This window comes from Pteropus medius, unplaced genomic scaffold (genome assembly GCF_902729225.1).
Source record: "Pteropus medius unplaced genomic scaffold, Ma_sr-lr_union100, whole genome shotgun sequence".
NCBI lineage: Eukaryota > Metazoa > Chordata > Mammalia > Chiroptera > Pteropodidae > Pteropus > Pteropus medius.
This window is the reverse complement of record NW_024352787.1, coordinates 29433468-29458974: the sequence shown is the minus strand read 5'-3', so window position 1 is coordinate 29458974 and position 25507 is coordinate 29433468. Positions and strand designations below refer to the sequence as shown.

The window sequence follows — 25507 nt, the reverse complement described above, 5'->3', positions numbered from 1 at the left end:
GCGTGGGATCACGAATGCATGTAGGTGTGGCCCTCTGCTCACCAACTCCCAGACCCCTGCACACACTCCCCACCCCCTCAGGTGGCCAAACTTTTTTTCTTAAAACATTTTTACTCCTTTCAACCCGGAAACAGCACAATCTAAGAGGATGTGAGAGGGATGGGGAAGAGAAAGGGGCAATGAGGGGTTAGGGGACTTCGATCTGCACTTGAAGAGTTCGGCGGGAAAGCCCTCTTCTCCCTTTCGCACCCCCTCCCCCACTGCTGTCCACGGGCCTGTGAGTGGGGAAGGGAACCCTCAGGGGCACTTCCGCTCCACGCACTGCTTCCCGCCCTCTTCGTATTCCTGCTTGGAGATCCACATCTGTTGGAAAGTGCCCTGCGTGCGGGAAACGACATTGGCAGTGAGGTGTGGGTTTATTTCTGGGCTATTTTATTACATTGAGATATTCTGGGCTATTTGGGCTATTTTATTACATTGAGATATCTATATATAGCCTCTCAGACCCACCTTCCTCCTCCAGCAACGACAACCCCGCCCCCATTTTTCCGCCAATTACTTCATATTTAGAGGGCCAGTAACCCCCTTCATATCATTCAAACATAATGTTGATTCATTCATTCAACAAGTATTTATTGCGCACCTGTCTGCTCTGGGCCAGGCGCTATCTTCAAGCTGGGTGGTGGAGCTTACAGCCCCATGTCAGTCAACGCCAATACCGCGCCCCCTCCACACACATACACTCCTTCACCAGCCATCTCATCACTCCATCAGGCCTTAACAAACTTGTCAAGTCTCCCTCATCCCAAGAAAAAAAATATTTCCTTTACCCTCATCATTCCTGCACCACCTGACTTGTGAGGGAGTGGCCTTCATTGTGGCACCCCACCCCCACCCCCTGTTGAAACTTGCCTCTTGAGGGTCTCCTGCACTAGGCATTCCAGACTGTCCTTTTTCTTTGATGATTGCTCTGTCTCTGCCTGAAAGTTAGTGCCTGCATCCCTGGTTCTGCCCCTATTTCTCTCCTTGGCTCACAGAACAAGGCTTCCTGGACCAGCTCATCTACTCAGGTGACTTCTGCGCATGAGCTAAACCCCCACCCTGCCCCAATCTCGCGTTTCCCTTGCAGATCTCTGCACTGAGTACCAGACCCAAATATTCAGCTGTCTTTTGGACACCTCTTCTTAAGTGTCCCTCAAGACCTCAAACTCAACATGTCCACGGTCAATAGACACCCCAGGTCTGGCTCAAATCTACTTCTGTGGTCTTTCTCACCTTCTACTTCTGTGGTTATTGAGCACTTGAAATTTGGCTGGTCTGAACTGAGATGCTCTATGTATAAAATACACACCAGATATTGAAGACTAAGTCCAGAAAAAAAGAATGTAAAGTATCGCAATCATTTTTATATTGATGATACATTGAAATAACATATTGGATATATTGGATTACATAAAATATATTCTTTAAACTCAATTTCACCTGATTCTTTGACTCTCTTTAATATGGCAAAGTATATTTTCTATCATTAATATTTAATGCTAGAAAATTTTAAATTGCTTATGTGGCTCACATTACGTTTCTGTTGACCAGAGCTCCCAGAAGCTAGCATCCTGGGCCTCATCTTGGACTTCTCTTTTCTCTCTTGTACCCAGTATCCATATTTTGTCAGTCAGACCTCTGATAAGCTCTCAGTTCTACCCCCTGATATCCACTCTGTCAAACCCCAGGCACAGTTGAGACCACTGAGCCCAAGTAAGCTTCCTAAACTCATATCCAAACGTGTCTTCCCACTGCTTTTGGCCTTGCCTGCCTCTCCCCATGGTCCAAGTACCCTTTCTCCATCTTTGCCTCAAGAGTTCTTACTCAGTCTTCCCATCTTAGTTTGAATGCTCCTTACAGGCCCTTCATGACTCCTGAACTAGATGAGGTCTTCCCTTAAAGGAGCACCCTCAAACTTTGTGACTTCCTGTTTAATCGTCTTGACCTCTAGATGATCCCTGCTCATGGAGGCAGGGACTGTATCAGGCTGTCTGTCCATTTCCAGCACACAGGAGGACCACAATAGCTGTGTGTAGCTAACTGTCAGCCTCCTGCCTTTCTGACCCTTGTTTCTTTCTCCCTGGGGGCTTCCCCTCTAGTGGATGTCCTCCTGGTCCTGTCATAGCCTTGCTATCCCCTCTATGTGACTGATACCCTCTAGATACAGTTTGCATCTCTAGCTCCCTGCTCAACATCTTGCTTCTGTCCTATCAGTAGGTCCAAACTGAACTCACCACCTACTGCCCTGGAACCAACCTGCCTGCCTCCTTCTCTGTTTGCCCCTTGCTCTTACCCCATCACCACTGCTACCCACTCTATGACTCTGGGACAATAAAACTTCCTTGCAAGTTCCCCTATCCAACTCACACATTGATCCCCAAAGATATCATAGTCTTCCCAAACATGCCTGTGACCATCACCTTGCCTTGCCTCAGACCTTCAGTGTCGCCTCTCTGCTAAATAAGTACAGTGGGAGCCTCACCCTGGCACATAAAGCCAACACAATCTCATCCCAACCAATCTCTCCAAGTTCCTATCCCTATGCTCCCTGATGGGGGGTGTTCCTTTCCCACAGTCAGGGCTAAGTAGGCCCTTTCTCACACTCACCAGTGAGGCCAAGATGGAGCCCCCAATCCAGGGGCTGAATTTGCGCTCCATGGTGCTGTTGCTAGCGATGAGTTTCAGTCGCATGCTCTGGGGAGAAAGAAGGGCAGCAAGAAGCAGACAGCTGGGTTCTGGGAAAGAAGAGGACTGGGGGTGGGAAAGATTTGGAAGTCACGGGGGAAGGGTCTTTTATGGTGGCCAGAACACTAGGCATTTGGGAAGGAGGAAGAACTTGTTCCCGAAGGACTAAGCCAGGACTGGACACCAGGGCCCTGGCTGGAGGTGGGCTCCTACCGGTGGGGTCTTCTGGGAAAGCTCTCGATTGAGCCTGTCAGTGAAGCCCTGAAGCAGTGTGTTCCCGCCAGTGACAATGACACTGCCATACAGGCCCTGAGAGCAGGGAGGATTTGTGAGCAGAGAGGGAAACACCCTTCCCTGTCTGCCCAGTTTTCATGGGCTTCTTTGCCCAGCCACAGGCTTGGGCCTCACCGGGCGAATGTCGATGTCACACATGCCAATGCTGGTGGTCACCACATGGCCCACACCTAACATGGTGTTCCCCGACAGACCCTGCAGAGAAAGGTGACCTGGGCTTTGGGCCTTCTGCCACCCCCCACACCCCACCACCCCACCACCCCTGACCCCAGGCTCCTGTGACCCTTATCAGCCTCCCCCACACCTCAGTATCTAGGGACAGGTAGCCCCAACCCAGTGCCCTCTACACAGCCCAACCTTGACATTGGAGGGATCAAACAGGCCCTCAGGGATGCGGAGCCGCTCAGCGCCATAGTCTGTATTGTAGCCATTGGGCATTTCATAATGCACTGTGGGCATTTGCGCAGCCACCCTGCGTGGGAAGGAACAAAACTCTGTCTACGGTGCTCACAAAGGACCAGAGTTCCCCCTGAGTCCCAGTCCTGCCCTCTTTCCCACTCCCCAGCTGTGGGCCCCACTCACTGCTCATCGTAGGGAGAGTCTGAGACCTGCAGCACAGAGGCCTGGAAGTCCTGGATCACCTCCTGAGAACCCAGGGAGGTGGTGAGGGCTGACCTCCCTCCTCAGCCTCCCCTTACCGCATCCCACCTGCAGGGCCTCTGTCCCTTCCCCTTTACTAGTCCACCTGCAGGGGACTAGGAGTTGGGAGGGGCAGGGTGTTTCGAGGGAACCTCTCCAGTGCCTCACATTGCACATGTAGTTATGCCAAGACTTGGAAACCTGGGGTAGCTTCTCCTTCTTCTTCCAGTTGGGGGGGGCACCCTCCCGTACAGGCTCCTGTGGGGGCACAGCCTATGAGCATCCTTCCCCATTACACATTTGCCCAGCCAACCCTGACCACACCTGCATTCCTAACACTAGCTGGCTCTGCAGCTAATGGGCACTGGATTCTTTGCTCTGTTGCCCACAAAAGCTGTTTCTCCCCTTCTCTGTTAGAGGAAAGAAAATGGAGAGAACCTGTCCCCATGTGTGCCACTCAAGCAGCTGGTCTGAAAGGCTTGGATCAGTGAAAGCTGAGAATTTAGGGAACACGGTGGAGACCAGAACCTTAAGAAAACAGCCTTTACTGAGCCATGTTCCATGGGGAAATCCAGGGTGGCCCCTTGCACGTAATATCTCATTTAACATTCACAGCAGCCCTATGTGCTGTTATTCCACCTTATAGGAGAGCAAAACGAGGCTTGGGGACTTTCAGTCTCACACTCTAGATCACATAACTTGAAGCAGACCTTGGTAGAAGGTCTGCTGACATGGTAGAAGCAGACCTTGAAGCTGGGTATATTGGACCCCAGAACTCACCACACTGATCCTACACATCCTGCTACTAGCTGGCTGTGTGACCTGGGCCACATCCCTCAGCCTTTCCAGATATCTAATGCCTCAATTATGAATTGAAGAACTGGACCCAAGGTCCTCTGGGGATCCTGCTGTTCGCTGATCTGATATCTGATGGGTCTGTGTGTCAACAGTCCTAAGATTAGTAGTACCTAGGATACCCCAGAGGCCCCACCTTGGCTGCAATCATGTAAGGTGGGATGATGTCGATGGCCATTTCCTGGAAGAGTTCTCGGCACTGCATGGAGATAAAGTCCCCTGCCAGGGGTGACTTAACGATGCCTGGAAGGGGAAGGGTGTTAGGACCTTGTCCTCCAAGGTACCCCCAACCCCTGCCGAGGCCCTACCTTGCTGCAGGACATAGCCATCATGCACTGGAATGGCTGTGGTATGGGTGGCCCCACTGTCCAGCACCAGGCCCGTGGAGCGTCCATTTGCAAAGCTGGCATGGAATAGGTAGGTCAAAGAGATAGCAGCAGCAAGTGAGAGGACTGGGACTCAGGTCTAATCTGGTCAACTCTCTGCTTTCCGGGGCTCCAGCCCGTTCCCAGTCTGCAAATGTCTCCTGGTTTGTTACCCATCTGCTAGAGGAAGGCTTCTAAAACCCCTGCCATTTCTTCCCTGTCTGAATCACATCTTCCTCCATTCTATCATTTTGAATTCCCAGCCTCTCTTTAGTCTTGGTTCTATGTCTTATGGGCTCCCTAAAATTAAGGGCCATATTGCCCCAGTGCCTAGCACAGAGTTCAGTGCAAGGTAGATCCCTTAAAAAATAAATGCTGATTGGTTGTTTGGGAAGGAAACTCTTCAGTGTCATATATCCCTCCCTCCTCTTCCAGCCCCAGCCCCTGCAATCTGCTTCATTAAATTTCTCTCTCTCTGCTCAGCCTGATCCAAGGAAATGGTAGGGGCTGCTGATTTGGCCACCCCAGGGTCCAAGACAATGGGCCTAGGGATGTCTGCCCATCCAGGACCTTATCTCTATAAAATCAGGCCCAGCCCATAGCTCAACACACCACATGCCAAACCCTGGCCCTCCACCCAGGCAGAACAGCTTAACCCAGAGGATACGCAGTAAGCACAGCTGTCTTGCATAAGAAGAAGGCAGGAATGTTGTACTGCTCGAACATCAGCTCTGTCAGCTTCTCCCTCTTGGCCCGTGTGTTCCACTGGGGTAGAAAGTGCAGGAGGGAGGATTCAGGAATGGAGAGGCATAGACTCATGAACACACACACACACACACAACAGTGGGGACACAGGTTAGGCCCCTTGACACATATAGACCTTTAAAGTGTGAGAACTATAAAGAATTTGAAAGATCACAATCCGAACCCAGCTGAAGAAGACAAAACTCAGAGGAATAAGTGACTTGCCTAAGATCACACAGAAAGCTCTTGGTAGAGCTGGGCCTAGAGTCACAGTCTCTTGACTCTCGGTCCAGTGTTCTTTATTGTATAATATACACACTTCAGGCTCCTCCCAGCCCCCAATACATCACTCTTCTTCCTCACTCTAATCATCTCAGAGGCTAGAAAGCTGGAGAAGAGGATTTCTGGGTAAAAATATTGGTTTGAATACAAACACTAATTTTATTCCCCTCTAAGATCCCAGAAAAACTATAGTAAAGAGGCAACTTAAAAAGACATAATCCAGGGGTGGGGGGAAAGGAGACATTCAAAACAAAGTGTTCTTGCTCTGACAGAAAAATAAAATAAAAATTAAGAAGTGAAAAGACATAAACCCACAAAAGCCAACAAACACATGAAAAGATGCTCAACACTGTTTTCATTAGGAAAATGAAAATCAAAAGCACAATGAGATATCATTTTACACCCACTAGGGTGGTAATAATAATTAAAAAAAAAAAGGACATAACAAGTGTTAGAAAGGATGTGGAGAAAATGAAACCATCGTACATTGCTGGGTGGGAAGGCAAAATGGTTCAGTCATTGTGGAAAACAATTGGCAGTTCTTTAAAAAGTTAAACATAGGATTACCATACGACCCAGCAATTCCACTTTTGTTATATACCTAAAAGAATTGAAAACAGATACTCAAACAAATCTTGTGCACACCTGTTCATAGGAACACTATTCACAATAGCCAAAAATGGAAACGACAAATGTCCATCAATGGATGAATAGAAAAACAAATCGTGGTATATACATGCAATGAAATATTACTTAGCCATAATAAAGAATAAGGTATTAATATATACTACAACATGGACGAACCTCAAAAACATGCTAAGTGAAAGAATAGACTCAAAAAGTCACAAATTGTCTATGGCCATGCTACCCTGAACGAGCCCAATCTCATCTGATCTCGGAAGCTAAGCAGGGTCAGGCCTGGTTAGTACTTGGATAGAAGACCACCTAGGAAGACCAGGTGGTATAGGCATATAAAGTAAATTAAAAAATAAGGGATAGTAAGCTGACAAGGTCCTTGCAATCGGTGAGGTCAACCAAGGGTTGCCTCGCCTAAAAATATATTTTAAAAAATAAAAAGTAAAAATGTCACGAATTGTATGATTCCATTTATAAGAAAAATCCAGTATAGCTATATTTACAGATACAGATGGTTGCCAAAGACTAGGGTGCAGGAGTAGTAGAGAGAAACTGCTTTATGAAAATAGATTTTCTTTTTGGGTGATGAAAATGTTTTGGAACTAGATAGAAGTGATCGTTGCACAACATTGTGAATATATTAAATGCCACTGAATTGTTAACACTAAAAAGGTTAAGGTTATGTTATGTGAATTTTACCTTGGAGAGGGAGGGGTAAGAGAGAAAACCTCAAGGGTTAGAAATAATAAGAAAGGAGAAAACAATGTATTTTTGAAGGTTAGAAATCAGATATGTGAGTGGTAACTGACTTAATAGATTCAAGAATTCTGACTCTTAAGCCAATCGTGAGAAAAAACAGGAACAACCTGTGTTAAATCACAGAATCCTCACAAGGCTCAGGATTTGACAGTTTCAGGTATCTCTGGAAGTGGAGGTGAAGGGAAACCTAAAATAAGATTATTTAAAGATATTCAAGTAACAGATCCCTAAATTTTCTCCCCAATTCCATGTCATTTGGCTATTGCCCATGCCAACCTGAGCAGAAAATTAAAATTTTACTCTGCACAGAGTAAAATTTTGGATTTTTGAACTGGTGGGACACTTGACACAGTTGGGAGTAAGGACACTATATTTAAAACAGGAAATTAAGTGATGCCGCACATATGGAAGGCTGAGAATATCAGTCTTATTCCCTCACTTGGCTGTCAGAATGGAGATGGCCATGCCTACATTGAAGGTGGAAGTTTTCCTGGGAGTTACATCAAAGACCCAAAGATTTCAACTATCAGAGGCTGCCTAACAAACATTCCAGTTTGATCATCCTATAGCAAAGATCATAGTCAACAAGTCCCCCACAACACACAGCTTCCAATCAGTGTTTTAGTCCTCTCTCTTAAAGATAAGCAGACAACCAAAGATTTGCAGAAATCTAAAAAAACCCTCTCAAATCAGAGAGGGACCTCCCAAAAAAGGCAGAAAAGAAAGCAACTTGAAAGAACAAAGATCATATAGGGAGATAAAAATTTCCAAAAACAAAAACAAAACATAATATCCTTATGAGATAACAGATGATATTGCACCTATAAAACAAGAATAGGATGCTCTAAAAAGTAATATTTGTGTAACAAAAAAGAGCTCCTGGAAATTAAAAATACAGGAGCAGAAATAAAAAACTTAATAGAAGAATTAAAAAATAAAGCTGAGAGAATATCTTTGAAATTCAAAGAAAAGATAAAGAGGTAGAAAACATAAAAGAAAAGATATGAAAATTAGAGAACCAGTTCAGGAGGTGTGAAATCCAAACAATAAGATTTCTCATCAGAGAAAATTGAGATAAATAAATAATTTAAGTTACTGAATTGAATAATTACCGAATTATTTTTCACTGATTGATATACATAGGTTTCTAGATTGAAGGGACATATTGAGTGTCTAGAGCAATGGATGAAAATAAACCAATATAATATTGTGAAATTAAGGAAAAAGTGAAAATTCTATAAACTTTCAGAAAGAAAAATTACATAAAATGATCAGGAATTGGATATTCCAGCCTTCTCGATGGCAACAATGGATGCTGGAAGACAATGGAGAAGTGCCTTTAAGAGTCTGAAGAAAAATGATTTCCAATTTGGAATGTTATACCTAGCTAAGCTGTCAATATACAGTCAGACATGCCAGGTCTCAAAAAGTTTATTTCCCACTACTTTTCTAAGGATGTGCTCCCTGAGGATGTGCTCCCTGAGGATGTGCTCCCTGAAAATAAGGGAGTAAATCAAGAAAAGTAGTCATGAGATATAGGAAATAGAACTTCTACTACAGGAGAAAGACAAAGGGATTCCCTAGGATGATGGTGAAGGGAGATGTCAGGATGATAGCTATGTCCTCTTTGTAAAGAGCAACCAGTCCAAAGTGGGTTCTTGAAGAAATTTCTTCAAGAAGATGAAATTGATAGAATACCTAAAGAAACTAATGTTGAGAAAATGTAAATAACTGATGAATAATGTAGAGTCACATTATTATTTAGATACAAAACTATGCAAAATAAAAAGAAAGACAAGATTCAGTTCTAGGAAAAACAAAAGATTGTTCAGGAAAAGAAAAGTAACCATAATTTATTGCCTATATAATAACAGTGTAAATACTGAATATGAATCTTAGAGAAACCTAAAATACAACTTTACTTAAAGTTGGAAGTAAGAAAAGTATGGTATGGGCTAGGGGAAGAAAGAGAGCTAAATGCTCATTTTCTATAGTTGGAAATCCATAGATAATGCCTAAAACTAAAAAATCTACAAGCAGCAATTTAAGTGTGATATTTAGAGCTATGAGAGAAATGACAAAAAAAAAATTAACTAAAAGAGAAAAAAGCAGTTGCTTCTGGAAAAGGAGAAATGGAAGGAGGAGGGTATAAATGGCAGTATTTTTCTCAAATTGATTCTACATGTGCATATATAATATTGACAAAAAATTAAGTTAAAAAGTCAAAAAAGGACTGTGGGAGGAATAAAGGGCATTGCATAAAGCCGACTAAGGGAAGGGTGAGTGGATAGAGTAGGAGAAAGAGGGATGGAGACTAAACCAAGGAGGAAGAAGGGAAGTGATTGAAGAAGATGTGGTTGGAAGGAAAGTCTGAAAATTGAGGTGGAGTAATTGATGGCAGTGGCTTGAAGAGAGAAGTGAATGGTGGGCCCCAGGGCTGAACTAGGGGCTGGATGACACACTTACCGGGGCTTCCGACATGAGCACTGGGTGTAGGTTTGGCTCAGACTTGACATGTTTGCTGTAGGTGTGATCCAAGATGGCACGGAAGCACTCCCAGTCCTCGACTGGAGCCAAGAGACCAGCGGGAAGAGATGAGGGTGGGCAGACAAGGTTCCAGAGACAGGAAGGAAAGGAAGGGGAAAGACCAAGTCCAGGGGAGGAGAAACGAGACCAGATCCAGCAGAAATCCCCCTTTTTCAGGTATCTGGTGGGGTCCCTGGGTTGGGAACTAGGCAGCTGTGGGAAGCATTGAGGGGATCCCTGGGACTTGGGCAGCTGCAAGGAAGACTCCATGGGTGTGGGGTACTGTTTCCTAGGTTGTGGGATGGGCTCCAGGTCTGTGTCAAAAGGCAGTGGGTGGGGCCCCTTACTCATGCCATTCTTGAGGGGTGACATGACCTCTGCTCCATCCCGAGGCACATGCAGGGCGTTGGTGTCGATGTGGAAGATCTTCCCTTTCTTCTCTTTCTCCCCCTCCAACTCCAGCCCGCCCCCCTCCTCCGCGGCCAGAAGCCCCACAGTAGTGGGGAAGTCAGCCTAGAAGGGTGAATGGGCAGGGAGAAGAATCAACCTCTTGACCCTGTTCAGGCTCATGTCAGGGCCATGAGCCCACCCCTCAGTTTACTCCCACATATCCCCTCTGCAAAGCTTCTCTCTGGGCTGTGAGAGCCCTGGGTCACTGGGAAGCCTGGAGGGGAGGCAGAAGCCCTTAGGATTTGGGGAAGGGGCATGAAAGCTCACCTTGGGGCAGTCCTCCCCAGCGTACCCAGCGCGGACTGAGAAGGAGCCAATGTCAAAGACCAGCGCACCCACCTCATCTGTACGGGCAGACAGGCATATGAGGGGGTCTCTCCCAAACTCTCTGCCCTGGATAGCTCCGAGGAGAGGTCAAGACAGAGCCACAGTCTCGCCCCTTTAACACTGGCCAGGGCAGGTGGGAGCTCGGCCTGGAGTCCGGGATCCTGGGAGTGGGGGTCAAGACTCGAGAGTCCCTTCTTGCCCAGTGGCCTTGTTTAGGCCACTCTCCTTGTTGGGAAGGAAGGAGCCAGGGGCTGGGCCGTGGTGAGTTGAATGGTGGAGAGGTTGGGGCTGGTGCGAACGAACATCCGGGGAGGACCGAAGGTAGGAGTGGCGCAGGACCCAAACCCGGGGCTGGACCTACTCGAGCGCCAAGGTGACAGGCCCTGGGGTAGCCAGAGCATGGGTCGCGCGGGTTCAGGGAGCAGGGCTGCAGGTGAGGCCGCGCCAGGCTGGGGAGCCCGAAGCTTGAGGCTCGCTCACCTCCGCCGTAGACGCCCCCGCTCATAGTGACCCCTTAAGCTCTGCTCTCGGTCCGTGGGCGGCAGCGGGATCAGCACCGAGGCGGCCGGACAGCTCCCGGGATCCCGGTAGGGGCGGGGCGCGGGACAGCCAATCCAGAGGCCGGATCCCCCGCCCCCAACAGCACTGAGGATTGGTTGCGAGGAGAGACAATAACCCGGCCGGGGGCTGCTGCTTTAAAGGGGCCGACACTTCGACCTAAGGCGGCAGGGGGATTAGCGGGAGGACAGCAAGGACGTTGAGACCGGACCTAAGGGATGGGCAGGCTTAGAGCAGGAATACGCAAAAGTTGGTGACCGTGCCCATCTGGAGACCAGGACTCTGCAGGGTGACAGATGGGGTCCCTGCTCCCTCGCTCTTACGGAGATGGCGCCATAGTCCGGGAGAGTCTTCGTCCTCACGCTCCTGAGCAAGGTTCTGCCATACCCAAACCTGAACGAAATCACCAGAAGAGGGAGGAAAGGGAAGGAGAGGGTGAGGAACGGGAGGGAGTGTGTCTCCATCTTTGTTTCTTTCTACCCTTGCCTTTTTGATTGCTCTTCTTTTCCTTGCCGGTCCCCTTGGTGCCTGGGCCTTATACATACACATGTGTACACACGTTATACACATTCACATATGGCGCTCAGCTAGCCCAGCTTTAGCCTCCTTTCCCTATCCCTTTCTCTTCAACTGTTCTCCTCAGAAGGCATTTATCAAGTAAGCCACTAGAAGGCTTCTCGGTTCATCTGGACACCTGGCATGAGGCCGCCTCCACAACAGTTCTGATAGAGAAAGTGAAGGAGCAGCTCTCACAGCCTGGCTTAGTTGTGAGACTCTTATGAGAGCATGTATGTAGGTGTGTGCCTGTATGCATGTGTTTGTGTGTACTAGTATATGTGTGCATTTGTATAGGTGTACAAATATGCATGTGAACACATGTGTGTGTTGGGGGCATTTCCATCTACTTGTTTTGGAGTAGGAGAAGCATTAAATCAGAGATGGCACAGGAAGAGGATACTATGTGGTGGCAGCATGCCCCTGAAGGTTTTCTGCTCACTATGTACCTACTCTAAAAGAGACTCCACCTATCCCCAGCCAAAAGACAGATGATTTGAGCTGGCTCATCAGCTAACCACTGGCGATGTGGGTATTTCCCATGCCCAGGGTTGGTTCCAAGTCCAGGCATGGCTCCCCAGACTAGAAGGGTCTAGGTTTCAGTGGGATGAATGAGCTATATGGAAGAGAACTAACCCAGGAGCTGGGAAATAGAATATTCCTGAGTGACCTTAGGTCAGTCATTGGCCTGTATAAATTAAGGCCTGGATGAATTGGATGAGTCCCTTAACTTTTCAGTGCCTTTGTTGTTTCATCTTTCAAAATGCTGAGGTGAGAATTAAAGGAACATTGGAGGGGAAAGTGATTCTATTCATGGACTTCACATCTCCCTTTGTTGACATTTAATGATGTTGCTTCACATCTCTTGTAAGTTCACCTTGTCAATTCCCATACTCATTCCCCCAGTTTGGATCTCACATTCAGAAACTTCCCCAGTTGGGAGAAATCTTACTGATCGTGGATCTAACTCCCAGATTTTACAGAGATTTCCCCAGATAGAGGTGGGGCCCTGTCTTGGGTCACACAGCCCGTTGGGACAGAGCCAGGACTAGAACTTACATCTTTTATCAGCCAGTTGACAGATGACCTTGTTTCATAACACCTCGGTGTCCCTCTTCAAGCTTCATTGTTCCCATCTGCAGGACAGCTGGTGGCGAAGACTCAATCTAATGCTAGAATCAAGTGCCTGGCTAATTGCTCAGCACATAAAACTATTCAGTAAACACGGGGTCCTAAAAATGTCCTTGGGGAATTTTTGAGGCTTTAATATTATTATTGATAAGTTAGGAATCTGTAATCTATTTGGTAATGAGAAGTGAATTTTCTTGTCCTGGTTGGTGGAAAAGCAAGTAGGCTAATTACTGGATTACACTTGATTTTCCTCTCAGTCAACTGTGGCCAATCTTCATTTGTCATGGGATCCGACATGCTATTCTATTGTATTATGGAAGGAGTTAAGGTAGAGGTTATTAATATATTTCATTCATTGATTCAACAAACATCCTTTATGCCTGTGGTGTGCCAGGCATTGTATGAGGCATGGGGATATTGAATTGCATAAGATATATATATCCCTGCTCTCAGGAAGTTTGGGTGTAGTGGGAAGCTCAGACACACATGAAAGTGGGGTGAAATGGAGGCCCAGAGAAGGAAGAGGCCACCTGTCTCTGAGAGTCCATGGTGGCTTTTAGAAATGAAGTTTGAGCTGAGTTGTGAAGGATGAATAGTGGCTTGCTGGTGAACAAGGGGGAAAGGTCTTTCACATAGAGAACAGCATGTGCAAAGGTCTAGAGACATGAATATTCTTGGCAAATGTAGAAATTGCCCGGAATATTCTGTACTGTATAGCTCGGTATAGAAGGAGGGTTAGATATGAGCTGGTGGCAGAGACCACTGTTAGGGGGAGATGACCTGGAAAAGTAGTCAAAGACCAACTCATTCATGCCCAAACTTTATTTTTATTTAGCCAACACAAAGCATCTACTAGTGTCAGACAGTGTTATAAATGCTTTATGTAAGTATTAAGTTGGTCCTCATAAAGACCGATTATTATCCCCATTTTGCAGAAGAAACAGAGGCATGAAGAGGTTATGTGACTTGCCCAAGGTCACTCAGCTGTAAGTAACAACTGAGATTGAACTGTGAAAAGTATTGATCCTGGGGAAAATGTTGCCATGCTTCTATTCATTTCATAGATGTTCTCTAGGTGCCTGCTATCAGGGAATAAAATGGTTCACATAACTTGATGTGACTTTTGTCTGGTTTAATGCTTATCCTGGAAGATGCATAATTAAACAATTAAATAAAATCATCTGGAAGTTCACACATTCCAGGCCCATATTCAGGTTGGCCGAACCTGAGCACTGGTGATGACATCAAAGGTGGCAGGGCCAGGGCCCTCAGATCCCACACTTTGGAAGTGATTTGGCACCTTGTGCTCTGCCAGATAAACCAAGTGCCTTGGCTTCACAGGGAGCCTCTAGCCTAGTGCAGGAAGCAAGTGCCCAGAAATAAACACTCCAGTAAGGCTGCTATAGGAATGGAGTCTGCATTGCAGTGGGGCACAAACAACAGCGTGGTCAGGGAGACAATATTGAAACTAAACCTGAGGAAAAAGACCTGGATTTTCCTGGCTGACAAGGGAATAGAGTTGGAGTGGGGGTGGAAGGCATTCTGAGTAGAGAGGACAAGACCCAGCCCGTATGTCGTGCAAAGAAGTGTGGCTCTTCTCATGAAATCGATAGGGAACTACTGCATTGTTTTGAACAGCAGTTATATGATCCAATTTGCATTTTAGAAGGATATCTCTGGCAGCTATTTGGTAGGTTGATTAGAGAGGGGCTATCCTAGAAGCCAGGAACTAGGCAAGAACCAAGGTAATAGAAGTTGGCATACAGTAGAAGGGATGGATTTAAGCAGTATACAAGAAGCAGCATTGACAAGATAGAATGCTAGCCTTACATCAGTAGAGATCTTCTTTCTTTCTTAATAATGTTTTAGCTGTGTATATCATTAGAGACTACATTCCCAGCCTTCCTTGCATCTGCCCAACTTCTGAGCAGAAGTTAGTGGTATCCTTAGACAGGAATATACTGCTTCCCATCCTACTCTCTTCTCACTGGATGAGAGTCAAGTATGATAGTAGAAGCTGCCTGGGCCACATTGGACACAGAAATGGAAACTACATGTTGGGAATGGCAGAGATGCCCCCACAGTTCTGGAGGATCTATTTTGGGGTTGTCACTTAAGCCATTGGATTTTTGGGACTCTTTGTTATAGCAATTAGGACTATACTAATTAGTTGACCATCCTTTGGATATGCAATGAGGAAATGAGAAGCTTCTCAGTGGATGGTGGTGGTGTTAATTGGGCTAAGAGATTCTGAGACAGGGCAGGGTTGGGCAGAGTGGGATGAGGTGGAAGATTATTAATTTAGTTTTGAATATGTTTGTGAGATGTCTTAAAACAGTGATATGTAGTAAATGTTTTAACAACTAGTTCTTTGGGAAAGGGGAGCCCTGATCTGAAACATTTGCCAAGTTCCATTATGTAAATGCACCCACCATGACGATTACAAGTTACTACTATCAACATGACTTCACTGAACAAGGAGCAAGGAAGAGAGGTACACAATGGGTTCTTGTGAGCTGGTCTGTGCTGGCACAAGCTGACTCCAGCACAAGACTGTCAGTGAGCATCCAGATGGAGATATTTAGTCTGCAGTTGGACATACACCAAGTCATACTTGGGGAGAGACATATGGGTTGGAGATAGAGGTTTGAGAGTTATGAGCAATTAGGGGTAAAGTCACAGTAATGGATGAAGTCACCAGTAAATAACACAGTGAGAAGAGGAGGCTGAAGTCAGAATCCTAAGAAAAACTATGTTTACAGAATGCCCTGAGGAGGAGAAGGTGGTCAAGGAAGCCTGAAAAAGAACAGTCAGAGGTATCTATGGCCATGCCACCCTGAACATGCCCGATCCCATCTGATCTCAGAAGCTAAGCAGGGTCGGGCCTCGTTAGTACTTGGATGGGGGACCACCCAAAAATACCAGGTGCTGTAGGCATTAATAAATAAATAAATAAATATTTTTAAAAAAGAGCAGTCAGAGGAAGTAAGTGTCCCATGACCCATCAGAGCCAGGTTCTCCATATGTGCCCTCGGAGAAATTGGTCAACAATTAGTCATCCCCTACCTGTCAGTATTCTTCACCTCTTCCCTCATGTCCACCACCCCACTTGCCCTTCCTATAATCATCTAAACAAGTTCCAGTAGCTCCCATTGAAAAACAAATATCTTGACACCACATTCTCCTTCCACTGATGCCCCTCTTTCTACACCCACTCCAAGCCAAGATTCCCAAAGCCTTGGCTACTTTGTCTCCACTGCCTCATTTCTCATTCACCCTCAGCCCACTGCAAGCAGAGCATCCACTGCAAACATTCCAGCAAAGTCGCCAGTGGCCTCCATTTTACTCAGTCCTATGAACACCTCCCAGTCCAGTCTTGCTTCATCTCTCTGCACTCTTTTCTTTTGGGTTCCAGACCTCCACATTCTCCTGATTTTTTCCTTAGCTCTCTGGCTTCTCCTTTGGCAGCTTGTCTGTCTCTGCTTGACCTCTAAATGTTGGATCTCTTCAGGACTTGGTCTTAGGCCATCTTGTCTTTTCCCTGAACCTCTTTATGACTTCATCTGCTCTAAAATGCCTCACTCTCAAGGCTCTAATCCAACCTAAACTCTTCTGCTGAGCCCCAGACTGCTTGGACAGCCACTTACTAAATATTCTCCTAGGCACCTCAAACCTAACAGGTCCCAACTGAAAACTCTTGATGTTCCCCTCCCAAATGTTCTGCTCTCAGTAAGTGGCACTTCCAGGACACCAGTACTAATTAATCATCTACAATCTGTCTCCTCTGTAAACTATGAGCTACCTGCAGGCAGAGCAGAGTGAGTGTATTCACGGTTGTACCCTCAGTGCCCAGGACAGTGCCTGATAGATCATTGAGATTTGATAAATATTTGCTGAATGAGTTAAAACAGGGAAACATATTAGCAAAGAAACCAAAGTGAGAGGAAGCAGTGTTAGATGCCTGTATAGATGAACAAAATCGGGTTCTAGTCCTTGTCTGCTTGTTTTCTAAGTGACTTTGGGAAAGTCACCTTCCCCATTTGTAGATTGAGAGGAAATTGAAGTAAATTATCTATAAGGTCCCTTCCAAGTTCTCACATCTAATTAACATCTATTATCTATTGCTAATATATCATTAAATTGGTAAGTGCACATAAGTGGAATTTGTACTTAAGTAGGAATGTGACTTTTCTTTAAAAAGTTGTGCTTTGAAAACTATTTGTAATGCCTTTAACAAAGGCAAAATGAAAAGTGTCTGTGTTGATACTTTACTTTTTAAATTGCATGAGGTCTCAGTGAAGGCTATTCATTGACTTGAACTTTCCAAAGTATTTTCGCAATCTGTGGAAAACCTCGTAACAATCCAAGGTGATTTGCAGGGCAGGTAGCTTTCAACCTCTCATTTTACAGAGATAGAAACAGGCCTATACTTACCTTCTCAACCCTTTACAGGGATGGTCCATAGATGTTTTCACCAAAGCAGCAGTCTCCAACCTTTCTGGCGCTAGGGACTGGGGCTCCTATGAGAATCTAATGCCTGATGACGCGGGGTGGAATTGAGGCAATGATGCTAGCACTGGGGAGCGGCTGCAAACAAAGATGAAGCAATCCCCCCTCCCACCTCCTACTGTGTGGCTGGTACTGGCCCAGTACTGCTACGTGGACGGGGGTGGGGGTTGGGGACAGCTGCTTTGGTGAAAGTCGCTAAAATTGCTTTGGTTCATATCTCTGCTCTGCAGCCTTAGGAATTGTTTCCACTACTACGCAATGGGAACGATGCTAGTATTTAACTTCATAGTACTGTCGTGGGGATTAAATAAGTACAGAACTCAATAAATATGAGTTATTACAGCGTCATGCAGATCTGTATGTAAAGAGTTCTACAAAAGCCGACTTCTGGTGGGAAACTGCCTGGGCAAGATCCTTCTCACAGAATTCCCAGGTTCCCAGGGGCCCGCAGTGGCCCCCACTCATTCCTGCTCAGGAGCTTTCGGAACTTTTGCCCTCTCCCTCAGCCTCCTGGAGGACGCCTACCCAGTCCTGCGGGGTGTCAAGATCTCTCCAGCTGGGTCCCCCTGAAGGGCGTGGCTTCATCAGGGCGGGGGCGTGGTCAAACTGAGAACTGGGGCGTACAGCTTCCCTTCCCAGTCTGGAGCCACCCAATCCGGGAGAGTAGGTCACATGACCAGCGAGTGGTTTCACCCTCCCCTATGCCGATACCACCTTTGTTAGTTCCAGTGGGAATGTCTTACTCCTTTTCGGGAAGCAATGCATTAATTTTGGTCTGTTTGCCTCGAAATACTGTCGAGTAATATCCTCGTTTTGAAGGAGTCACTCTTTGCCCCTTAAGTAGTATTTTCCCTTCCGGGCTCCCCCCACTAGGTAGTTGGTCTCGCCCAGCCGGGCCCTGGGCGCGGCGGCGACGGCCGCGTCACTGGCGGGCGGGATCCCTCCGCTCTGGGGAGAACAGCGCTGGACGGTTGAGTTGGGGTGACTGAGAAAATCCATCCGCGCCGCTGCCGCTGCCGCTGCCGCCTCCGCCGCGGAGGAAGACAAGACCTTTCGCTCTTCTCTAGCGACCCTTCGCAGAGTCCTGCCGCCACAGGTACCTCCGCTGACAAAAGGAGTCCTCATTCCCCCCATCCCCAAATTCCCTTGGGGGGAAACCTCTCTTCTTTTTATCGTCCCGATCTGGCCTCTTGGGAGCGGACGTAACTCCCTAGACCTCCCCTCCCTTCCTCTGGCCTCGTCGCTCCTAAACCCGGAAGGGGAACCGGGAGACCCTCGCTCCGAATAATGCACGCGCTCCCTGCATTATCAGGCACATTTCGCCTGACCCCAGACTCCATCCCAGCCCTGCCTGTCTTGCTTTCTAAGAAGTTGGGGGGCAGATTTGGGGCTTTCTCTAGGCCCCATTCCGCCCTCAACCCCGTTTACCCCTGGGTAGCACCCCTCCTGTCCTTCCATTTCGCACTCCTGCCAGCATTCGCCTTGCAAAACTCCAGAATCCTCAGAGAGGCAGGCAAGGCCACGAGGCCACCCCTCCCTTGCCTCCACCCTATTCGTGATTTGGGTTCTGCCCGTGTTTTCTGGCCCCATTACTCTGGACGGGAGTCCTCGACACCCCATTCCCTGTACTAGTCCTAACCTCAAGTCTAGGTCCAGGACGTCCCCACCCTCTGCCTAGCTTTCTTTTGGGCAAAATGGAGGTCGTGGGGGCTGGAGGAACAGGCCCACTGCGCTTCGCGGGGCGACACCGGCCCGCGCCTTCCAGCTGCCAGATCCGGGACCCTCCCTTTTACCTTCCCTTCGCCCCGCCAGACCTGCAGAGGCGGTGGCACCCCCACTTCTTCTCGGGGCCCCGGCTGCCGTGTGCCCAGAATCCGGGGGCCGCTGAGGGGACCCTGGAGGGTGATGGGACTGAGGACTAGGAGTGTCGCCCCCGCCCCCAGCGGCTTCCTCTTGGTCGGCTTCCTTCTGCCCCGGCCTCTGGCCTTGCCGCCTGGCCGGGACTGCTGGCAGCTTGGGAAGGGGCTTTTTCTCAAGCTGAGGGAGTGGAGTGGGGGGACTTTGCCCCCTCCCCGCTCTTTCGGAGGGGCATCTCCTGGCACTAGCGTAGAAAACTGAACTGACAGAGGGGAAATGTGCGTTGGGAAGAGGAACGCCCAGGCCTGGGGGAAGTGGGAGCAGGGTGGGGGACGCCCAGGTCGGAGAGCGCTGTGTGCATGGCCAGATCACACAGGTGTCCAAAGGGGTAGGAGGCAAGAATCAGGGCCCTGGAGCAAAGCCAGGCAGGTCCCTCAGTTCCCCGCGACGGGCCCGCGGGCACGGCTCCTGGGGTTCTGAGGGCGCAGAACCCGGCCGCCTAGGGCCGCTGCTCGCCAGCCCGCCGGCGCCGGAGAGAGAACAGCTCGGTTCTTCGGGGCCGGGAACCTCTCTTTGGAGCTCTAATTACTCGCGAGCGGCTCCCACGGGCTTTGAGCGGCGCGCCGCAGCTGGCGGCCGCGTCTCTGAAGGGAGCGGCGGCTCGAGGCTGCCCTCCCAGCCACCCTCGCCTCCACCCGCCCCGGACGGCTAATGGGGCGCAGCCGGCCTGGGGATTATCCGGAGTGAGCCGTCCCGAACCTATTAGTGCCCTATCGGCTTTTCCCAAATCCTGTAAACAGCCACCCTGGCCGGTTCTGGGGAGGAGCCGGAGGCTGGGTCCGGCGGGGGCGATGGCCGGGGGTGGGGTCACCCACCCTACAGGTCTCTGCCTTAGATGCGGTTGCCTTGGCAACTGGGCTAGGGTGGGGGCATTTCACCAATGAGGTGCTCTCAGTCCGGGTGACGGTTGCCTAGGCAACACCACGAACAACCCAGCTTCCCCCTCTGGTCGCCTCCCCCTCTTGTCGTCCCCCCCACCACCGTCTAAGCTTGGGGGTGTGTGTGGAGGGTGTGCGGTGCGTGGGGATGAATTTAAAGAGTCACCGCCCCTTTTGAAATGAGGTGCTAGGAGGGCGAGTCCTGTACTGGCCGGGGTGGACGCCAGATCTGTTTTTGAAGGGACTCTCCCCGCCTCTCTGCCCCTCCTCCCCAGTTCCTGTCGCGGGTGTCCTGCCTGGGCTGCTGTCCGAGGGAGGGGTTGCCCCTGCGTTTCCTCTTGCACTTCCCGCTCCGTTTCCGGGGGGCGGGAGGAAGATTGGGGAAGTCAGCTATTCCTAGGGCCACATCTCTTCTGTGCCAGAGGCCTCGAGTTCTGCCCCTGGGGAACCACCGCCACCGCTGCCGCCCCCTCCCTCCTCAGCCCCGTGCTTACCCCTTCCGGCAGTGCTTCGACCCCACCTATCCTCCCTTCCCCGCGACCTTGGGCCTGACGTCAGCCCTGCATCCCCCAGGCCTCGGGCCAGCGGCGAGGAGCTGCCTCCCCCAGCCCCCGTCCCGCGGCCCCCCAGCCGCCCCCAATCCCGCCCCACGGGCCCGGCGCCATGAGTGAGCTGGAGCAACTGAGACAGGAGGCTGAGCAGCTCCGGAACCAGATCCGGGTGAGGGCCTGGCGGGAGAGCTGGGGGGACTGAGTGGGCAGGGCAGGCGTCCGTGTGCTGTGTGTGTGTGGGGCGGGGGGGATGTTCTTTGTGTGTGTGTATGGAGGGGTACCCTAACCCCTTCCTGTTTTATCCTCTCCACTCCTCTGTCTCCTGTGTTCTCTTTCCCTCCTCCTCATCTTTCCTCCTGCTTTTTTCTGACTGGCTCTGCCATCTCTTACAGGATGCCCGAAAAGCATGTGGGGATTCAACACTGACCCAGGTGAGATGAATCCAGGGCTGGACTTGGGGTTTAGGGAAGGAACAAGAATTTGAGGCATACTGGTTAGGGGGCCCTACTGCCTGACCCTCTCTGATGCATTCTACCTCCACCTTCTAGATCACAGCTGGGCTGGACCCAGTGGGGAGAATCCAGATGAGGACACGGAGGACCCTCCGTGGGCACCTGGCAAAAATCTATGCCATGCATTGGGGGACAGATTCAAGGTGTGTGTGTGGCTGGGGCTGGGTGCTGAGCCTTTTTGTGTTTGCCCCAGGGCTAAATTATAGCAGGCATAATGGGAGCAGTGGGGAGGGTTAGCCTTTCTGATCTGTGGGGATGAACAGTGCCCATGTTGCTCAGTATGTTTGGGAAGATCAAAACTCCCAGATATCCCCAGGGAATGGGAAAGAGGACCATACGGACGAGAACTTCTGGGCTGCTGCGGGGAGTGGTCTCAGAAGTGCCTCCCACCAGATGGGAGACTGGGAAGGGTATCCTTCAGAGGAGGCTTCACATCCTAGCCCCTCTTCTCCCTTGCCACTCTCCAACAGGCTGCTGGTCAGCGCCTCCCAGGACGGGAAGCTCATCATCTGGGACAGCTATACTACCAACAAGGTAGAAATAGTGCCTGAGGCTGGATGGGGCTGGGCTGCAGGCCCTGCCTAGCTGGCTCTGACCCTGGGCACTACCCCTCCTTCCTAGGTCCATGCCATCCCGCTGCGTTCCTCCTGGGTCATGACCTGTGCCTACGCGCCCTCAGGGAACTTTGTGGCCTGTGGGGGGTTAGACAACATCTGCTCCATCTACAGTCTCAAGACCCGTGAGGGCAATGTCAGGGTCAGCCGGGAGCTTCCTGGCCACACTGGTGAGAGGGGCCTGGTAGGGCATAGGTGCTGTTGATGCTGGAGGGGCTGTCCTGCCCTCCCTTAGAGACCCTGCTGACTAGCCCCTTTCCCCAGGGTACCTGTCGTGCTGCCGCTTCCTGGATGACAACCAAATCATCACCAGCTCTGGGGACACCACCTGGTGAGGCCCTGCCAGGGCTAGGCAGTTGGGGCTCACCCACACTTCTTACCTGGGAGGCCACTGCCTCAGTGCTCAGCACATAGTACCCTGAGCAAGGGCAGAGCCTTTATTCTGAACATCTAGCCTCTCTCTCCTGTGGCAGAAAGGAGGGGACAAGAGCAGACTTCTGTGACCCAGTAGTTCCTGGCACCGCTTCCATGGATGCTCTGTCAGGGCTGGGCTCACATGGTGGAGGGGAAGGGAGGTAGGGTGTCTATCCTGTACCCCTCTCTGATCCCTTCTTCCTGTCACCTTTCCAGTGCCCTGTGGGACATTGAGACAGGCCAGCAGACAGTGGGTTTTGCTGGACACAGTGGGGATGTGATGTCCTTGTCACTGGCCCCCGATGGCCGCACCTTTGTGTCAGGTGCCTGTGATGCCTCTATCAAGCTGTGGGATGTGCGGGATTCGATGTGCCGACAGACTTTCATTGGCCATGAATCTGACATCAATGCCGTGGCTGTAAGTTTTGGGCAGGCTGGGCTGGCCATCTCTGTCAGGCTCCTGGCCTGCCCTGTGCCTTCATCCCACTCTGGTCCTGTGTCCTATAGTTCTTCCCCAATGGCTACGCCTTCACCACGGGCTCCGATGATGCCACTTGCCGCCTCTTTGACCTGCGGGCGGACCAGGAGCTCCTCATGTATTCCCATGACAACATCATCTGCGGCATCACCTCTGTTGCCTTCTCGCGCAGTGGCCGGCTGCTGCTTGCTGGCTATGATGACTTTAATTGCAACATCTGGGATGCCATGAAGGGCGACCGTGCAGGTGAGAGCTGGATCTTGAGCAGGGGCAGGCAGGGACAGGGAACCCAGAACAGATGAGTTCTGATGTATCCCTTCCTCACAGGTGTCCTCGCCGGCCATGACAACCGTGTGAGCTGCCTCGGGGTCACTGATGATGGCATGGCTGTGGCCACAGGCTCCTGGGACTCCTTTCTCAAGATCTGGAACTAATAGCCCCAACCCTAGCTGGGCCCGGTCAGGAGGGGCCCTGCCCATGCCCACACTACAGGCCGGGAGCTTTGGGACTGAGGGCTTACGAGCCTCCCTCCCTGGGCCACAGGGCCTTGGGTCCCTGCTCCCTTACCCAGGTTTGGTTCCTCTCGGGGGGCCCCCACTGTGGAGATAAAGACGGGGATAGAAAGGGGGACAAAGAGGAGCAAAAAGCCCTCATCCTTTTGCTGCCCTGGGGTCAGGGCCTCATCCCCCTGGAGGGCCAGAGGCAGGAGGTAGAAGCTCCAGGGGCTGGCTTTTTTAAAACTGGTTTTATTTTAATTTTTATTATATTTTCAGTTTTTCCATAAAGGAACCAATTCCAACTCTGTACCTGGTCTTTCCCCTTGCTTGTCTTCTTCACTCTGCGGTCTCTGTCCTGGAGGGCAGATCAGTTGAGGGGTATAGGGCCCTGCCAAGGAGGGGGCCAGAAAGGAAATCCCACTTCTCAGACCAAAGCTGGAGTCACAAGCAAAAGGATCTTCTGTCCAGTAGGGCCATAGGTGTTCCTCCTAAACACACACAGCTGCCATTCTCTCATCTGGCTGGGTTAGACTGACTGACCAGCCCCTCCTCCCCCCCGCAACCTGCAGCTCTTTTGCCTTTTCAGCTCTGTGCCGCTCCTTCTCCCTCAAAAAAATGCAGAGACAGAAGATAACACACACCAAGTTTTATTGGGGAATATTTACAAGGGCAGGTAGAAGAGAGGGAGTAATGGGGTAAGGGAGATTTCAGGTACAAGGAAGACAAGGGGATACAGAATGGGCCCCTGCACCCACCCCAACGCCAGGAAGGGTGGGAGAGCAGCCAGGGCCCAGGAAGATGGGCTGGGAAAGGACAGCAATGGGGGCTGAGTCCCTGGGCTGGGGGGCTCAGGGGCTTGTAAACATTGATCACTCTCAGAAGGGGATGGGGTGGGAGAGGGCTCCCCCTATACTTCCTCACAGGGTTAAGGCCTCTCCAGGCTCAAGGGCCCCCTAAATTCAAAGTCTCTTTAGCTGGGGGAAGGGGAAGGAAGAGAGGGGAAGAGTGTCATCCCCCCTCACCCTGCATTGGCTGCGGCAGGGGTGGGGGCAATTACATTCAGTCACAACAGTACTCCCCCCACACCTCTAATGCCACCAAATACTGGCGCAAGGAAAGGGGGAGCTGGGGGGCCAGCAGCAGCAAGACATTTCCCCCTGGCCCATCACCCCCTTATTGCTTTAGTGAGAATATTGTCTTTTCACGGATGCTAACACTGTTGAAACCAGGGAGAAGCAGGTGGAGGGAGCTCCTCCACCACCGAGGCCAGCTTTTTCCCCCAACACTGACCCAGTTGCCACTTTGGTGCAAAAGAAAAAAAAAAAAAAGTCTCTCTGGGGATGGATGGAGAAAGAAAACGGCGCTCCCCATTTCCCCAGGGCAGGAAGGATAAATACATTCATGGAGGGGAGGCAGTGGCAGAATCTGCCTAATGCCTAGCTCTGAGCAATGAGGTCAACAGGAGAAGTTAGATGAGAGCAAAAAGATAGAACAAACTTAAAAAAAAAAAAACAAAACAAAAACACGAATGGAGACAAGTTTAAAAAAAAAAAACCACGAATGGAGACAAACCCAGGCAGATGATTGGGAATAAGTCGGTGAAGAAGGAATGCCTCCCCAACAGGACAGACAGACACCTCTATTCTTGACCCCTCACCTTACCCAACATTAAAAGTTTGTCAGGGGAGCAAGGAGGGGAGAGGCCACTCCTCTCCAGCTTGGTCAATGGAGGGATCAGGGCAGAGCTGGGTGGTCCACATCCCAGTCAGATGGGTGGGGAGGGGGCTCCCTTCTAACAGCCCCCACACAGCAACCTGAAAGCCCCAAGCTGCCTACTCCCTTGGCCTCCTGTGCCCCTCTTCTCTAGTCCCCTTTACAGGAGAAACAGTCATTAAGTGGTGCCTCTCCAGCTCCTGGAGGAACTGCTCTGACCAGACCTCACTCAAGATTGAGGCAGGGGGTGCAGCAGGGGCTTGTGGCCCGAAGAATACATTCATGTGGCAAGGCAGGGAGCTGGGACTTTCAGCTTCACACCCAGGCCGTTCCCCCAATGGCAGCAGTGGGGGAAGCCCCTCACCAGGGCCAGAATGGAAGTTCTGCCACTCTTGATAGCCAGATGAGGTTGGCACCAGGCCGGCCCTCTGCCATCTCTACCCCATCAACCACCTGGGGAGGTGAGGTGGCCTGGCCCATTTGTGCAACTTTCCCCCAAAGCAGCAAAGCCAAGAGGCTCCTTTGGCCCCAACCCTGGACACCTCTGCCACAGTCACAGAAACAAGAGGGCTGTTC

The 25507-nt window shown here is 50.0% G+C and overlaps 2 protein-coding genes and 2 pseudogenes across 2 annotated transcripts; 3 read left to right on the top strand and 1 right to left on the bottom strand.

Annotated features, from left to right (window-relative positions):
- Positions 1 to 106: 106 nt before the first annotated feature.
- Positions 107 to 12836, bottom strand: ACTL6B (actin like 6B). The gene is made up of 15 exons (XM_039849142.1): positions 12777 to 12836; positions 11085 to 11555; positions 10545 to 10621; positions 10175 to 10340; positions 9768 to 9868; positions 5548 to 5645; positions 4824 to 4918; positions 4652 to 4758; positions 3829 to 3918; positions 3604 to 3665; positions 3379 to 3493; positions 3136 to 3216; positions 2941 to 3036; positions 2650 to 2736; positions 107 to 378 (listed from the first exon to the last, which is right to left on the bottom strand). Exons 2-15 carry the CDS (start codon positions 11107 to 11109, stop codon positions 298 to 300), a joined length of 1281 nt encoding a protein of 426 aa, XP_039705076.1. The 5' UTR covers positions 11110 to 11555; positions 12777 to 12836; the 3' UTR covers positions 107 to 297.
- Positions 6758 to 6876, top strand: LOC120591880 (uncharacterized; annotated as a pseudogene).
- A 2830-nt stretch (positions 12837 to 15666) lies between the features above and the next one.
- On the top strand, positions 15667 to 15785 carry LOC120591868 (uncharacterized; annotated as a pseudogene).
- A 2499-nt stretch (positions 15786 to 18284) lies between these two features.
- On the top strand, positions 18285 to 23527 carry GNB2 (G protein subunit beta 2). The gene is made up of 10 exons (XM_039849550.1): positions 18285 to 18453; positions 20726 to 20872; positions 21096 to 21134; positions 21252 to 21358; positions 21686 to 21749; positions 21837 to 21999; positions 22094 to 22160; positions 22460 to 22661; positions 22751 to 22967; positions 23049 to 23527. Exons 2-10 carry the CDS (start codon positions 20816 to 20818, stop codon positions 23153 to 23155), a joined length of 1023 nt encoding a protein of 340 aa, XP_039705484.1. The 5' UTR covers positions 18285 to 18453; positions 20726 to 20815; the 3' UTR covers positions 23156 to 23527.
- Positions 23528 to 25507: the final 1980 nt, after the last annotated feature.

Excerpts from the sequence above, each read along its gene's own strand:
- ACTL6B (XM_039849142.1), bottom strand. The coding sequence starts at position 11,109 with ATGAGCGGGGGCGTCTACGGCGGAG. Across the intron at positions 10,622-11,084 it reads CGGGGGCGTCTACGGCGGAG|ATGAGGTGGGTGCGCTGGTC; the intron begins GTGAGCGAGCCT and ends CTGCCCGTACAG. Across the intron at positions 379-2,649 it reads GCTCCATCTTGGCCTCACTG|GGCACTTTCCAACAGATGTG; the intron begins GTGAGTGTGAGA and ends TCCCGCACGCAG.
- GNB2 (XM_039849550.1), top strand. The coding sequence starts at position 20,816 with ATGAGTGAGCTGGAGCAACTGAGACAGGAGGCTGAGCAGCTCCGGAAC. Across the intron at positions 22,000-22,093 it reads GGAGCTTCCTGGCCACACTG|GGTACCTGTCGTGCTGCCGC; the intron begins GTGAGAGGGGCC and ends CCCTTTCCCCAG. Across the intron at positions 22,161-22,459 it reads AGCTCTGGGGACACCACCTG|TGCCCTGTGGGACATTGAGA; the intron begins GTGAGGCCCTGC and ends TCACCTTTCCAG.